Source organism: Leptinotarsa decemlineata, unplaced genomic scaffold (genome assembly GCF_025532065.1).
Source record: "Leptinotarsa decemlineata unplaced genomic scaffold, Ldec_3_MD MMD2_tig00026299_RagTag_RagTag, whole genome shotgun sequence".
NCBI classification, from domain to species: Eukaryota; Metazoa; Arthropoda; class Insecta; order Coleoptera; family Chrysomelidae; genus Leptinotarsa; species Leptinotarsa decemlineata.
This window is the reverse complement of record NW_027412676.1, coordinates 5791802-5809806: the sequence shown is the minus strand read 5'-3', so window position 1 is coordinate 5809806 and position 18005 is coordinate 5791802. Positions and strand designations below refer to the sequence as shown.

At 32.4% G+C, this 18005-nt stretch overlaps 2 protein-coding genes across 7 annotated transcripts in view; both read right to left on the bottom strand.

Moving 5' to 3' along the window:
* Positions 1-651: 651 nt before the first annotated feature.
* The window catches only part of LOC111502760 (odorant receptor 46a), a 33283-nt gene continuing 15929 nt past the window's right edge, over positions 652-18005 (bottom strand). For 2 of the 6 annotated variants that reach the window (XM_074180749.1, XM_074180753.1), the window contains exons 1-4: positions 11424-12624; positions 10699-10755; positions 10497-10638; positions 652-10089 (exon numbers count right to left, since the gene is read on the bottom strand). In XM_074180749.1, coding sequence (XP_074036850.1) covers positions 1821-3179 — 1359 coding nt within the window. In that variant the 5' untranslated portion in view covers positions 3180-10089; positions 10497-10638; positions 10699-10755; positions 11424-12624 and the 3' untranslated portion in view covers positions 652-1820. Of the gene's footprint in view, positions 10090-10496; positions 10639-10698; positions 10756-11423; positions 12678-12732; positions 12889-18005 lie in introns of those variants that run through there. The other 4 variants (XM_074180754.1, XM_074180752.1, XM_074180750.1 and 1 more) reach the window with 4 other exon arrangements.
* On the bottom strand, positions 1219-1764 carry LOC141484922 (uncharacterized). The gene has a single exon (XM_074180623.1). The coding sequence runs from the start codon at positions 1762-1764 to the stop codon at positions 1219-1221; it is 546 nt and encodes a 181-aa protein (XP_074036724.1).

The window sequence follows — 18005 nt, the reverse complement described above, 5'->3', positions numbered from 1 at the left end:
ATGATTGATTTCCAAAGATATGATGGAAATATCAAGAAACGATTATTCTTTTTGGAATAAGGATACACGATGATGATCACTTGCGGTATGAGGCTGTAAACCACTTTATCAAAAATTCGAGAAGGTGACTGAGAGCCATGAATCTTGTTTTGCTCACGATAATTTGAGTTAATCAAAGGTTCAAAGTTAGTACTCTTCATGATCGTCTCGAATCTCAACTACAAGCCTCAAAACCACTATTTGTATACGTCAGTAAAGTGTGTTGGAAAATATAGCGACTTTTCTCAAATAGGTGATTCAATAAACCAAAACTTCCTGAAATTATCTGGGAGCAACGAAAGAAGATTATTGATGCCCTTGTAGATTAGCTCTAAATCAGATTCTGAAGTTTATATTGTTTTGTAATATACCTTCAGTCTGAAGAAGTGAATGTTTTTTCGATACAAATTGCATTTACATCTATCGAGAATTCGTCGAATCAAACACAAGAAGAATTTTTTCTGTAGATGGTGATTATAAAGCAAATGAAAAATTTAAATCTAGAGTACTCGTAATATATTTGATAATGGTTCTCAATATTCCTGCATCAGTAAATTTGCAGCAGTCGATATGGAATTGTGTAAATTGATAATAATAATAATAATAATAATAATAATAATAATAATAATAATAATAAATGGGCTTTATTCATTTACATACATGGTTTATAGAGAAGAAGTAAACACAAAAATCAATGAAAGGGCGAAGTTCAGCCGAGGCTGTTTCACAACTTAACCTGAAAAAGCAAAAATGCCAATCATTGTTGCTGTAATTTCCTTAGAAACTTTATTTTTAAAGAAAATACCAAATTATACTTTTTGACGTCTATTGACCTTTTTGACAATCAACAACTACAACTTTTTTATAAACATATCTCATTGATAGCTAACTAAATGGAACAAAAAATATATACTGAATGATAAACAAATGAACAAAATATATAATCTGTAACATTCACCCCACCGTGAAAGTTCTTAAGAATTTTCACCAAATTCAACATCCACCCTACAGATTTTGGTTACAGGACGTTTGAAGACCCCTGTAGATGTTTTCACCTCGACTACTCTCGTAACATTGTCCTTTCCTGGAAATACTGCCGTGATTGTACCTAGTGGCCAAGTATTTCTCGGAAGGTGACCATCTGCAATAACGACTGCATCCCCAACCGCAACAGTTTCATCAATCCTTGATCCATTTTGCACGCTTCGATAAAGTCGGTAAATATTCCTTGATCCATTTTGACCAAAATATCTCTGCCAGCCTTTGAGACTTCTTCCATTGCTTCCTTAGGTTTTGTTCTTCGAATTTTGTTGGAAATGGATTTTCTGAGGGTGAACCAATCAGAAGATGATTTGGCGTTAAACACTGAGGATCGGAAGGATCGGTTGAAACATGAGTTAATGGTCTACTATTAACTGCATACTCAGCTTCCGCGAACAATGTTGATAAAATTTCATCTTCAGGCGATTCTTCCTTTGAAGTAATCCCCAAAATTTTCTTGACCGAGCCTATTAACCTTTCCCAGCATCCACCCATATGTGGACTATCAGGTGGAATGAAGTGCCATTCTATCTCCATCTCTGTCATTCTTCGAGTTAGCTCCTGGTGGTCAAGTTCATGGTACAATTTCAAAAGTTCTTCGTTTGCTCCCTTGAAATTTGTGCCATTATCTGAATGAAGGCGTCTGATGGGACCCCGGCGTGATAACATCCTCCTTATGGTCATTATTGTACCATCAGCAGTGAGGGAGTGTGCGATTTCCAAATGAATTGCACGAATTGTCATACAAGTAAAAAGAACTCCCCAACGTTTTTCTTTATGCCTTCCAACTGTGACATACAAGGGCCCGAAATAATCAGTATAATAGTATAATAGTCAGTAGAAGCAAATGGTTTTAAGCCTGGTGTGAGGCGCATCAATGGCAAATCTCCCATCTTCGGTATATTTGGTTTCGATTTTTTCAATTTGCAGTAACAACACCTATAAAAAATATTTTTTACAGCTTGTCTTCCCTTAATTAGCCAATATTCCTGACGTATATTATTTAAAACCAATTCCTTTCCCTGATGATGATTCTTTTCATGGAAATGCTGTAATATTAGATCAACAGTAGCATTTTTGGGATCTAAAATCACCGGTTTCTTTACGGGTTCACCTAAACAAAGAGCCTGGCTGATTCTTGTTTGCATTTTAAGAAGTTTGTCATCATTAATGAACGCTGAAAGATCAAAAAGCGAGTTTTCTCTGTCAAGTTGAACCTTTGCTTTAAGTAATTCAATTTCCTTGCCAAAACTCTCCTCTTGGCTTCTTTTGAGACACAATCTCTTTGCATCATCTATTTCCTGGATAGTTAATTCTCCAGAAGAAATATCGGTTTTCCCATGATGTTTTCCTAGAAGGAGTCTGCAAAACCTTAATACCCATGCTGCACTTCTCACAAGTCTTTGCTTTTTGGAAAACCGGTATACTTCTGGCAGGTAGTCAAAAGACGGAACAACGAAACCAACAAAATGTTCGGCAGATTTTCTCTCATTTTCATCGTCGAGATGATAATTTGAAAAATCGAAGTCTGGTGGTGGATCATTCAAGTTCCACAGAAAATCAGGACCTCGAAACCAACAATTATTATAATTTGCGTCAATACTTGATGAATTTATTCTTGTTGCTTCATCAGCAACGTTTAATTTGCCAGGGACATATTTCCATTGAGTTGCAACTGTTAAATCTTGTATTTCACCGATTCTATGTGCGACAAATTGTTTATAATTCCGTCCATCACCTTTGATCCAACACAGAACTGTTTTGGAAACTGTCCACAAAAAAGAACTATCGACAGGAAAATCAATTTCTTTCAATATCGTGCATAACAATCGGCTACCCATCACTGCAGCTTGTAACTCTAGCCTTGGAATTGAAATAGGCTTCAGGGGACTTACTCTGGCCTTTGCTGAAACGAAAGATACCTCAATGTGCGTTTCGAAAATTATTCTCAGGTAGGCTACCACCGCAAATGCTTCCTCGCTCGAATCACAGAATATGTGGATTTCTGTTCCATTAGCAGTAGAAAGAGAGAGAGAGAGTAGCATTGAGGAATCCTGAGTGAAGAGATTAATTCTAAACTTTTCAACCATTCTAACCATCTATGAAAGATTGTTGTTGGAATCTTATCGTCCCATCTGATGCCACTTCGCCAAATTGCCTGTAGAATGATTTTTCCCTTGATAGACAAGAATGTGAGAAAGCCTAAGGGATCAAAAATTGACATAACCAACTGCAAAACTTGGCGTTTTGTAGGAATCACCGTAACGTCAGTTATTTCTTTGGGAACCTTATGATAATCAACTTTAAATGTAAACGAATCAGATTTCACATCCCACCAAACTCCTAAAATGCGGTCCAACGACGACTTATTGAAATATTTTTCAACATGTTCATTTCCGAATTTTGAGATAACCAAAGGTGAATTTGAAGACCACCATTTTTATGAAGTTCTATGATTCTTTCGATTTTTGAGAGTGCTTCTTGCTCTGTATCACAACAATCCAGATAGTCATCAACATAGAAATTTCTCCCGACATCTTTAATCAATTCAGGATATTTCGATTGCTTGGCATTTAAATTTTCACATATTGTGCGGAACATGGAGAACAAGAAGCACCGAACATCATCACCTGTAACTCGTATTCATCCACCTGTCTATGTTGCTCGCCATTTCGCCAAAGAAACCGCTGTGCACATCTATCCTCCTTGCGAATTTTTACTCTATGGAACATCACGGTTATATCGCCACAGAAACCCCAATTCGATCGACGAAAGCGCATCAGAACACCTGGTAATAAAGTCAGATAATCCGGACCTTGCAGAAGGTTTTCATTTAAGCTGATACCATTACTCTTAGTGGCAGCGTCAAAAACAAGTCTCAACTTATTAGGCTTATTAGGATTTACGACACCAAAATGTGGAAGATACCATGTGCGAGAATTTTGTTCAATCGCTTCGGAAGTTTCTAATTTTCGAATGTAACCATTTTTTAAGTAGTCACTGATTTTGTTGCAGTACTGATCAAAATATGATTTATTCCTCAACATTTTTTTCTCAATACAAATCAACCTTCTCATAGCATTTGATTTACTTTCAGGTAAAGTTACATTGTCATTTTTCCAAATCAACCCTAAATAAACTGTGGTTTTTTCCAAAATACCAAGGGCTCTTCTATGAGCAATGTCAATAATTCTATTATTAACGGAAACGCCAAATGTTTCGGTACTAAAAGATTCCCTGACTAGACGATTAAGTTCATCATTGTTATCGCAGGAACAAATGTGGAAGCTATACACATTTTGATCAGATTCTGAAGTGTTACCATGGATAACCCATCCTAAATTAGTTTTAGTAGCAATTGGACTATGTTCAGAACCCTGATAAACTTTTCTTGCTACTGTTAAATGGATATTGTCTTGACCTATGAGAACAGTAGGATTTGCATGTACCATATCTGGAATAGGTAGTCCCTGAAGATGTACATAATCTTTGAAATTATCCATCACGATGGTTTGAGAAGGTAAAAACAAATTTGTTACTGTTCTCAAACCACTCATTTGGAAGATTCTTGCCCCTTCATGAACTCCAGAAATTTTCATATTGATACATTTTGAACCTTCATCATATGAAACAATATTCTTAGCCCATTGCATGCACAAAGGTTTGGTTTCCCCTGATATTCCTAGTTGTTCTGCGATCTGACTTTCTATCAAAGATATGGATGACCCCTCATCGAACAGAGCATAAGTATTTATATACCCTTTTGGGCCATAAATTTTGATAGGAGCTATCCTGAGAAGAACTTTAGAATTATTGTTGGTGAGACAAACTGTTTGAACACTTTCATCAATTTTTTCAGTATGAGAAAGTTCATCAGAAACTTGACTTTTATGCAGAAGGTTATGGTGGCGTAATTTGCATCCTTTAAAGCCGCAGCGTTGTTTTGATCTAAAAAACCTCTTTGAATGACCAGTTTTCAAACAACAGAAGCAAATTTTGGTTTTGTATAATTTTGACCAACGAATATCTATGCTATCATTTTTCAATATAGAACAATTGCAAATTTAATGACCAGTTTTATTACAGTAAAGGCATTTAGGGTCATCGTTTGCTTGATTTGTAGCAAAAAAGATATTTTCCGATCTTGAATTATTAAATTTTTTCTGATGGTGACTGGTAGTAGGGAAAGTTTTTTGACTTACGTAACATGCAGCTGAAGATAATTCATTTGCCCAGATTCCAAAATCTTTCAAATTCACCTTACCTCCTTTTATCACCATCTTCTGTCCCCATTGTAATTTCAGACTATTGGGTAATTTTTCTACCAACTGCTACAGTAAAAACGGATTATTCAAATGATTACTTGCCTCAAATTGCTCCAACGTAGCCACCAGGTTATTGACGTGACATGAAAATTTAACAAAATTATTAAAATCGACATCTCTAACAAATTGCAAATTCTGAGTTTTGTTAATCAAAGAACCAATGACGTATTCTGGACGACCAAAACGCATTTCTAATGTTTCAATAACATGAATAATATTTTTAGGGTGCAATAATAAACTCCTTACCGCTTCAAGAGCTTCCCCTTTCAGGCACCTCTGTAACATTAGCATCACTTCATCCTATGAGTATTGATACATATTAGTTTTCCTGTTAAATTGACTGATGAATAACGGCCAGTCTTCTGGTTTGCCATCAAAAAAAGGTAGTTCCTCAGCAATTGCCTGATTATTTGAACAATTTCCCCTCGAAACACTTCTAATGGCATCGGCGACAACATGACATAATTTCGAAATGTCATTTTCCTGTGACATATTTGTATTTTGAATTTTCGTTTTTTCTGGTGAAAAAGTAACTGAATGCACTTCACACTTATTAATCCATTCTTGTACTCCTCTGAACATGCTTTCTTTATCTGTGCTCTCTGAAAGCGATTTTTTCGAACCGATATCTCTTGTAGAGTATAACTCTTCCTCTTCAATGTTAGTTTCAGCTAACTTTTTCTGAAGATCCAGAATCCTCATTTGATTTTCGAATTAATGCTTTTTCATTTTCCTCATTAGCTCAGTCCTCGCGACTTCAGTCTCCAACGCCAAACGCTTCTTTTCAATTTCTACCCTCTTTGAAGATACCTTGGATTCATTTGATTTCCTTGCCGATTTTCTAGTAGAATCTGATACTTTTGATGGATACCTGATTGATCCTAGATCTGTTCCATCCCTACTGCCAGTTCTATTAGATTGTACATGAAATCCGGAACCTTTCGGCTCTTCTATGGGAGCTGTTTGGACAATTTTCAGCGCCTGAGTTGCGTCTCCTTGCTGATGTGAAGACATGAAGATATTTGATTCTGACTGAACAGTGCCATGAATACTTTGAATATTACTCTCTAATGCCAGCGGCCATCGAACATAATCATCAAAATTATTGGTCTTGCCAGCATTTTTTCTCTGAGATCTTCTTCGATATTCAGACGTGTTTCCTTTTCAGTACGTATTTGTGGACTGTAAATACTATATTTTGATGTCTAATCCGGTTAAAGGACCATGTAATTTCCTTAGAAACTTTATTTTTCAAGAAAATACCAAATTATACTTTTTGACGTCTATTGACCTTTTTTGACAATCAACAACTACAACTTTTTTAAAAACATATCTCATTCATAGCTAACTAAATGGAACAAAAAATATATACTGAATGATAAACAAATGAACAAAATATATAATCTGTAATAGTTGCTATAACTTGGTCTTACATAGAAAGTATACTTATTGGTTCGAGTTATAAGAACGGTTAGTGTGATTTCATTCGAGATGGATCATGAATGAGTGAAATCCATAACATAGCAGTTGGAGTTCATAATTCCACAGTGTGAGCTCAGTTAACATTCTCACAAGTGCTGATGTAGGAGGAAAACTCATTACTGGTCAGAATTTTCGATTGGTTGCAATGTAAACATTGTTGAAGAGTACTTTCATGGACATCCATTCCTGAGATTGAGATATTCGAATCATGAGAGGAGGAACTTTTATTCTGTTCCTCAATTTTTTGTCACTTATGGACCACGGGTTTCAAGTTGATGACTTGCATAGACGACTTTAGTGATTGACTGTTGGAAGACCGTATTTCGTCACTATACCTGAAAAAACAAATTATTTTTGATGAGGGGCAATTTGTTTGCTGTCGCGAAGTTGAATTCTGGCAGTCATATTGCATGAGTCCAATTAGAGAACGCGACAAAGCATTACTCTATGCAAAAAACTCCAAGGGATTCGAGTGGAGTTCTGAAGGTAATACTGATACCAGAAAATTTCGCAATGAGAAATATTCAAAAGTTTTCTGAAAATATTCACTAATATGAGTAGAATAATTACATTTGAATCAAAATAAATAGGGTTTTCAAAACTAAGTTCAATTTCCAAGTGATAAAAACTAATGATGAATACAATGAGAATAGTAAGATGAAATCAAGTTTTAGTGAATATTTGAGTTGCACAGGGTTTGGTACTGATTCAGTGATATCCGACTCTCTCATTACACAATGACATAATATCTGCAATTATATAGGACAGATTGGAAATCTACTTGACGAACTTGAAATATGTTGAAACCTGTTTCTACAATGATTAACTGTTGCTTCACGATAGAAATCGAAGCATGTGCGAGCTTGGATTCACTGTTTTAAATGCGGTTCCTTGCATGGAAAATTTGTAATTTGTGATTTTCGTAGTAAATAACCAGCCTTTTCAAAACTCATTGCTCCTTAGTCCAACCCATATTGTATATTTTTCCAATAAACAGGAAGAAGTTAAGGTAATCTACGTTTATGTTGGAAATGCTGGAATAGAACAACAAATTAATGTTGAATTTTTCAGGTGTCAAAGTTGATAAGTTTCCCAATTAGACACCCAATTGCTCCGGAATAATCGCAAAGTTGAACACTTCAACATGTTCATTTTATAAATCGGAACAGAATATGAATTCAAGAATGTATGTGTGCACCCGTGTACAGGATAAGTGCACTCAAAGAATGCTACGTATTTAATGACACTGTAATAACCGCCACTAGCGTAAATTATAATTAAAAAAATGATGGGGATCAGCTTCGTTCCAGTGAGTTTTCCAGGTGATCGGGTTTTGAAAAAAAAACAAAGACCAGCTCCTAGTGTAATTGGCCGGACTCAAGAGACCCTATTTTTGGACTGTATGGGTGGATTAATTTTGAGATTGAAAAAATATTGAGATGAGTATGGATTTGCAGGAACACTACAATTCTAATACAGTTAAAATATTATTCACTTCAGTGGCATAGTGGTTAGACAATCGGAAAGTAGAAGTTCTTCAAAAACTCTATTGATTTTTCAACAAAGAACAAATGAAATACTACACGTAGCAAGTAATAACACCATAGTGAAGTTGTACAGTACATAGTAGGGGGAGAAGAAATGAAAAAATCGCATTGTGTTAAGAACTGGAGAATCATGGGTGAGCTTTATTTCAATTTGATGGAATCGGCTGATACTTGATGGATATCCATATCGTGTTTAAAATACACTTCATTGTGAGATTTTCACTGAACCGTTTTACAAAAACGCAACACGTGTTTCGTCATAGAATGTCTTCTTCAGGCGTATCTTCACAAAGTAAAGTAAAGTGAATACAAGTAAAGACACGCAATGGCAATGATTCCTTCAGGCGTGTCTTTTCATTGTAAAACAAAGTAAAGACAAGTGAAGACCTAGTTAAGTGAAGTAAAGATAAGACACGCCTGAAGAAGCCATTGTATCACGGAAAAAAAAATTGTTGAATGAAATAAAATTCACTTCATTCAAAGAAATAAAAGTGTCATATATGCACGACAAAATATTTTGTTGATGCAAGTAAAAAGAATTCTTGACTCATAACTATTTCTTCAAACATATGTTCATTGTATCAACAATGAACATATTTCATTGAAACAATCGCATCCATTAGTTATTTCAATTCAAAGAAGAATTGAATTCAAGTAATATTTTGTCTAATTGATAGCGAGAATGATTTAGAGTAATTCGAATATTCTATTGAACAAACAAAATTAAAAGATGGGTGAAATAGTGGATCTGATTGAAATAATCAAATGTATTTTCTATTTGAGTAAAAGTTATGTTGAAGAAACATAATATATCTGCAGGATGATGGAGAACTTTGCTAAAGTAATGATTTTTTTGAACAAATAATGAATAGTAGTTGAACGAACAATGTTTATACCTCATTGTGAGTATCCTTCTGATTGAGTAAAGCATTTCAAAAGTTTAAAATAAGTATGAATAATGATGTACCTCTTGTTTGAATTTGGTTATTGGATTCAATTAACCAAATATTATACTAATCTGAGTACTAGCATCTCGTTGGTAGTAATTTTCAGTTCTACTGAAAATTACTTTTCTCTTCTCCAAAACTTCAATATGTTTTTTAAGTTTGTGGATGAAAAGCATTACGTATAGTTTTAGTATATTGAGAAAATTACTTTTCGGCAGAATCACAAATACATAGTCAGTTACATGAATCTCCAATCAAAATAGATCAAGTTATTGAATAATTGTGAGAATATATTATAGTTTGTTCAACAACCCGATTTCTCAATACATTAAATACACTTTGTATCATTTTCTCAACTGGATTATTGATCTACTTACGTATTATGATTTTTTAATCAGCTGCTGATGGGAGTCTTGCGGATAATATTTCATATTCAATACTGATTATGTAAATGCCATGGAAAATTGTTCAACGTGAGAATGAGCAAAATATAATATGAAAATCGAAAAATTTTAATACCAAATTTATTCAAACAATTAATGAATTATAATAGACTTCTACAAATATTTAAATGAAATTATAAATTTTTCACAAATGGTTAATCCTAATATAAAACATTAACATATTTTGTTATTTATTATTATTATTGGTGATATCTACTAAAAAACAATTAGAGTTGATTTCGAAACCTTTCACTGAAGTAATGATCTAAAATGAAAGAGAACAGAGATTAGTGATAGTCTACATTTTCGCAATAATACTATTGGATCAATTTCTACTAACTAGCTTAGATATTATCCCATAGAAATATAAAAATATAATTTTTTTTGTACACATCCAATAGAAAAAAACAATGACGTACTTCATCACAGAAAAATTTGATTAGAAATATGACTGTGATGACAAAATTTACCTAGGTCTCCAATTATAACTTTCAGGCCTTCAAATCTATTAAATTTAAGAATTCTAGCATTTAATTACTTAGGTATAGACCTGAATAATAATAAGTATCTACATCAAATCGCAAAAATATATCGTTATTTGAGAAAACTGAATATGTTTTCAATTGTCATGGTATACATATTTATTATTAAAGTTATGAATGAAAGACATACCTCTGTTATATATGATTCTTAATTTATTCCATCAATTGCTTCCTTGATTGAATATTTTTCTTTTGCCAATTGGGGGAGTCATTTCTTTCATTTCTTCATCAGTGAGCATTTTAGCTATGTCTAAGGTTACATCATTTTCTGTCTGAAAAGTATGTGTTTTAGGTATATTATTAGGAGATAAATAATATATGTATTTTTTTACCTTTAAAAATGCCAATTAGGTCATTTAATCCCAAGTTATTAAGAAATTCCTCCATGTCTAAAAATAAAAGAGATTATATTGCATGTTTTGAGTTTGTGCAGTTTTGTTGAATGTCATCATTTCTGTAAATATGTTACAAATAACTTTCCTTTTTCGGTATTACTGATTTTAATAAAGTAATACAAGAGAAAACTGTGATTATTTCACAATGTTCTTTGAAAAAAAAAACTTAAAAAGAGGTTCCTTCAAGGATTCAGTATATACTATCATGATGAACATGAAATCATTGTTTACAGCACCATTCAATTATTTATGATGTAAGAAATTTACAATTCGAAATAAAGGTACAGCTCTTCGCCGACATTGTATACCTACACCTATTTCTGTGGCAAACACCTCAATTGTATTTACTCTGAAAATGTCCAATTCCTTCGTATCCATAGATCAAAGGTCAACTAGGTACCCAGTGTATGCATACCTACCTACCTCTCAATGATAATCATTTCACTCGACAACTTCTACTTTCTTAAAAACAGAATTGAAAACATGGAAGCTTTCTTTCAGTCATTACATTAAACAATAAGAACTTCAAGCCACTTTTATAGATAGCTGTCGAGAAAAATGTATGGGCACGTGCTTGAAAAAAACGATGTCCGTTCATCCAATACATGCTATTCATAATTATTTCAAAATATGGAATGAAAGAAAGTATATTATCAACATACCTGTGGAAACACTGAAAAACTTCAATCCACGTATAATCAAAAAGAAACTGTAAACCTCTTCGTCATTTCCTTGAAAAATACAAAACACATTGTTAATTCTTATTCCATTCGTGATTAGTTTACGGTTCTTGCGAAAATACAAATGGTGCCGACCGGCACTCTATTCCTTAGAAGTATTTCAACTATATCATCTCTTTAAAGGAAACAATTCAATTTTTCAAACCAACAAATAATAAAAATATTGAAATGAAATTATCCATAATCTTTAAATTATTTCTAAAATTAGTTAAAGGTATTGATATGTATTGTTGAAGTGAAAATAAATATTCAGTTGATTCAATTATATATTAGTGTCAAAACAGCACCCCATAGTGTTAAACTGAATTGTAAAGTTTTCATTCAACAGACGTACTTTTGATTTGATGAAATTATATTGTTTGACTCAACCGAATTATTTTGAGAACTCAATAAATGTTATTCTTGAAATTATCCATAATCTTTAAATTATTTCCAAAATTAGTTAAAGGTATTGATATGTATTGTTGAAGTGAAAATAAATATTCAGTTGACTCAATTATATATTAGTGTCAAAACAGCACCCCATAGTGTTAAACTGAATTGTAAAGTTTTCATTCAACAGACGTACTTTTGATTTGATGAAATTATATTGTTTGACTCAACCGAATTATTTTGAGAACTCAATAAATGTTATTCTTGAAATGATCCGCAATTCATTTGACTAAGTAAAAGACCTCTTGAATTGAAATATTAGAGAAATTGAAATGAGAATTTCATTTTGTCTCCGCAAAATTATCATCTAATCGATACAATACACACGTCGTTTGGAATGAATGATATTTAATCAAAGTGATGAAATAAATTAGACTAAATAAATTTCTTTGAAGTAACAAATCTTTTTTTTTTCGTGTATGACGAAATACGTGTTTTGTTTTTGTAAAACAATTTAGTGGAAATCTCACAATAAAGTGTTGTTTGAATAATTCATTTCAATTATTTTATTAATATACGAGTTTTATTTGAAAAAAAAGTAAATGAATGTGTTACTGTGTTAGTTTGTATGCATCTATCCATTAGAAGACATATTATTGAAAAATAATGAATACAAGATTTATTGCACTTTCTAGAAACCTATATTACTAAGAACAATTTCCTAAATAAAAGCTCCAAATATTCTCATCACTACTTATTGACTTGTTGAAATACTGCACAATAAGAGAACGATCCCTTTACGACCTAGAACAAAAGTATCATAATTCATTTGTAAACAGGTAAATTAGCTCATACTCACAGAAAGAAATGTGTTCAATGTTAGCGGAGAAAATTTTCCAATAGTCATAGACAGTTTCTTCTGCATACGGCACATCATTATTATCATGCATTGTTTAAACCTCTTACTACAATCCATCCAGTTGTTCTGATATAGAGATGAACTCAGAGTGGAACTCTAAAAAGTGATTGAATGCCATGAAGCATTAATAATATCCATCAATTATGATATTTAGATTTCAAATATTCAGGTATTTTCATTTTTGAATAAACACATTCAAAACTGGCACTTTATTATCAAAAGAGAATAATTTTTGTACACTACTGGAAAATACTTGTGATGCACTGTTTGGAACTTTTGGTGTAGTAATGACTATTACTGGAGTTTTTCATCAACACCAAACCGTTATTTTAACACCTCGACACGTGTTTTGATCACCAAGTGATCATCTCCAAGAGGAAGATCAAACTGATCTTCCTTTTGGTTATATTGTTCTTACATAACTTTTCTCTCCTTGATTTATCCTGATCTACTTTCAAATGAATCAATACAAACTATTTTTATGAATCAGTTCATAAAATTTTGGATCAGCATTGGAAAACTCTTTGTAATGTTGAATTGAGTCACTAAGATGGCGTTAGTATATCAGGATATCAAATTTTGATCGAAAGTCGTTTTTCCTGGGAAAAACGGAGTTTTTCATAATTTTTTTGTTTTTTTTTCGCTTTTCATAATGTGAATGGAGAATTTCATAAAGGTGTGGAATAGGTAATCTTTATTGCTATTGCCTAAATTTCAAGTATTTTTAACAATAAAATGTTTCACTAATCAGTGGAAAGGAGATGAAAAATTAACGACATCTTTTAAAGACGTTTCGAAAATGAAACGAACCAAAGAAGATACCGTAAGATTCACTAGATTGGATTTGTTTAATACTATGGAAAATGATACTGGTTTGTTTGAGAAAGAAAGTTTTTGGCTTTCTACTACTCCATCTGATACAAAAAAAAGGGATGAGAGATTACTTCCTTCCTTTCTTTGGAAGATTCTTTCGTGTAATTCAATGTTTATATGGAAGTAGCTGTTTCAGGAGGACTTTCTTTCAGTTTGTGTCTGAAAGTTACTTCTTTGCATGATCTACACATTCATGTATAGAGTTTCAAATTGATTACTTCCTTCCTTTCTTTGGAAGATTATCCCATCCCTTTTTTTGTATCAGATGGAGTTGTAGAAAGCCAAAAACTTTCTTTCCCAAAAAATTAATCACTCCTAAAAATATAACCCCTTCAATTCAGATACTGGTTTGCTTATAGACTGATTGAGTTAGGGGTATATTATACTCATCAAGCCTAATCGGTCCCAAGATCTCTTTATATTTGCAGAAAAAAAAACAATTCGAAAAGCAAGATTTTAAATAGGCCGGTGTGTCTGTTGACCAATAAAATGGATCGTGTCTAGAGCGGAGTTGCTAAGTGTATTGGTTTTTAATATCCAATCACAGATCTGATTCAATTTGACAAACGCCATTTTTGTTGTTATTGTTGTCAACTCGGTGTGAATACAACTGTTGAAATTATCTAATTAAAGAACGTTTTTTTTTTTGTAAAAGATAGGTCTCGGTGAGTGAGTATTTTGCTGCATTTTCTGTGTCATTAGTTTACATTCCGATAAATATTTTTTCAGGTTATTTTTGAATTGAATTTTACCACCACCACTGCCACCAAAATGGTTGAAATATGTTTTATACCTAGTTTTAAAAACAGATCATCCATACCAGACAAAAAGTTTTTCAGTCTTCCAAAAAACAAAACTCTAAGAGATCTATGGTTTTTTTCAGTTGGCCGAACTAAAATTAAAATAGAATCAAAACTTTTCATCCTTCGATAAAAGACAACGTCTGAAAGGAATGTCATATAAATAAAAAGGACCTACTAAATATACCACCCACCGTTTCATTTTTTCATTATTCATTTTGGTACCAAAGTATTGCAAATTTTTCAAGTAAAATTCATCAATCCTGGTAAGTTGTCGGAATCAGCTTTAACAAAACCAGGCTCAACATTCATTTTGAAATTTTTTCAACAAAAATACGAAGTTATGTGTGGAAACCATTGTGATAAAAAAGATCACATTGTGGCATACACTACAGAGGGCGCTGGCTAACTAGATGACAATATGGCTAATATATCAATAACTTTGAATTTCCTATTTTTGGTGGGTAGCATGAATGCATAATTGATTTATTTTATTGGGGTTCATGAGCAGCCGAAAACCATTAAAAAATATAGCTCGTTAAATTATATTCAAAATCATATTTAGATATAACTTGTACTATATCAGTTATCGAAGTTATCCATTTTTATGCTTAATTCGTGGATTCGAGCAATCTTATTATTGTATATTTATTTCAATAAATATATGGATGTAGCCATTACTACTTGGTAGGAGTTCATAATGAAAAGAGAAATGAAAATTTCTATGTTTTTTACCACTTTTATTTGTAACTAACATTACTGCAGTTTCGTCCTATATGGACATTCTCAAACTTACACAATAAATTTTATTGTATAAAATAAAAGTGGTGAAAAACATAGAAATTTTCATTTCTCTTTTCAGAATATTTATTTGTTTCCTGGCTTTATTCTTGAAAAAAATGAATGAATAATTACAGAAAATTTTAATTGATCGTTCATTTTCTCAGGAAAATGGAGTACCCATATCACAATTTATTGGTTTATTCGGCATTGAAAATGTATGTCGTATCGGATCCATTCTGCTTGTTTTTGCAACATTGAGTTTCAATTTTTTTTTCAGCTGACAGCTCGCGTAGGAACAATTTGTTTTTTTCATCGAGTTTAGTTTGTGTGTTTTTTAAAGTGTTCTAGAGATATATTTGAATATCAATATGGTGCATTTTCGTGCTGATTTTAATTGTGCGGAATGGCACAAGAAAACAGAAAGCGCATTGGTTTATAGGTGAGTTATTTCATATAATGAGTTTAGGTTCCCAAAGGATAAAATGATGAGAAAAAAAATGGGTGAAAGTATTGAAAAGAAAGAACTGAAATCTTTCTACTTTTCCAAGACTATAGAAATCATTTAAGAAGTAACTATAAATGAAAGGGGAACAAAAATATTGAATTTGATGACACAGTTTTTTATTTCAACTTCAAGTATTCTCCACAGAAAGTATTATCTGGATTTAATACTGTTGCTGAAAGTATGACACAAAATGAATTATTATTTTTGCAAAATATAGTGTCAAATATAGAAAATAATCATGAAATGATTCAGATTCATTTGAGTAAATATATGAATTGAAAGATATTCCAACCTCACTTCAATATTTTAACACAAGAACACTCAGTATTCAGAATTCCATCTTTTGATATTTCAAGTTCATAGACATCGAAATTGATCCGATCACAGGATATGGAATATAAAACAATCTCCAAATATGCAAACTTGGCACAGATTGCATGCTGTGCATTTTACCTCAGTACAGTGACCGGATCAAAGTCGCAATGTCAGCGTATAATTCTTTATAAATATTGAGGGAGGTCAAGATCATGGATGAGAGTTAACAGTTAACAGTCAACAGACAGTATTCATTTACGTATCGATTGGGTCATCAGAAATGCAGCACATCTCCTTTTCTTCAATCCTGCTGGGTGGCAGTATAATGTAAGTTTCTTGATTATTTTAATGTATTTTTTTTATTAACATTGAGTGTGAGTTTATTTAAAGTATTTTTCCGTTTCTTTCACAATAAATATTTTATTAAGTTTTAAGTGAGTTCTTTCATTTTTTGGGATGAACAATCGAGTGGGTGAAACAGCAAATAAAAATCCTCTCGTTAATAGCCAAGCGAGAACTGAGTTGCGACAATATTGAATTTGATGACACAGTTTTTTATTTCAACTTCAAGTATTCTCCACAGAAAGTATTATCTGGATTTAATACTATTGCTGAAAGTATGACACAAAATGAATTATTATTTTTGCAAAAAATCAAATGATTTTCATTTTACTTCATTAAATTTCATCATATGATTAATGGTATTACCTCAGAAGCTTTTGTTGGATCAGTTTGAGTACAATCAATTCTGTCTATACTTGACCGCATTCAACCTTCCTCTCAAGTTTTGGAAGATTCAACATATTACCCAAGCGAGCCTAAACCGTTTGAATTTAGTAGCAATATTAGAGAGGCATGTATGTAGAAATTGTTTTTTATAATAAATTGCAGTTGTTCAGAATGAGGATTGTAGAATAAATTAAACATTTGAAATGATTCTTTAATTCAGTGTGCTATATTTTTTGATTGTCATAACTGTATATTATTGAATAATGCATAAAATCATAGTTTAGGTGAATACTTTGTGATCTATCGACTTTGTGTACGGACTTTAGATATGGAACTCATTTCCAAATATGATTTTTCGTGTACATTTTATTCCATATGGAGAATTTTTCATTAATTGAAATATTATCGGGTTCTATGCACTTCCATAATTGAATTGATAATTATAGGCTTCATAAATTTCACGATTTAGCAATGTTGATTATTTTTATTGTTTCTATTTGGCAATCGAAAAAGAAGCGGGAGTAGGCCCGTAACGTCACCAGCCTACCACATTCGATATTTAATAATTAAGTACGAGAAAATTACGGTACTTAGAGAGCTGAAACAAAGTGCAATGTTTTTCAATTTGAAATTTCTACACCTACAGGTACACCTGCAAGGGTGGTATACATGTATAATATACCTGAATAGCATAAATAGGGTTAGCTTCGCAAACTTTTCAGTTTAATCTTTCTCTTGAATGATCATGATCATTTGGTGATCGAAACATATGCCGAGGTGTTAAAAATAACCATTTGGTGTTGGGAAAAAAAAGAAAAAAAACTATCTTAGTTCTTTTTTTGATGGGTGAAGTTATTGAATACGAAAAGTGATTGGTGAATGAACATTTTCCTCTGTGAGAAATGCTACATCTGTATGAAATTTCACAATTTGATTTCTATATTTTTCGGATTGTGGAAGGTGAAAAGACTCAAAAAAGGTTGATAAAAACCGAAACTTTTTCACGAGACTATTGTATTATTTTTCATTTTGGAGCTGACCAGTTGTGAATATCATGCTTTTTTCAATTATAAAAGATGTGTCATGATTCGAATAAAAAATTTAATGAAACTCATTATTGAAAGCATATTCTTTCATGAAGAATGAACGAATAACATTACTTGCTCGGATTCTGCCAGTGTGAGTAGTTGAAAAACTTTTATTAAAAC

What these genes read in the sequence shown, in the direction of transcription:
- LOC141484922 (XM_074180623.1), bottom strand. Translation starts at nt 1,764, where the DNA reads ATGACCATAAGGAGGATGTTATCACGCCGGGGTCCCATCAGACGCCTT.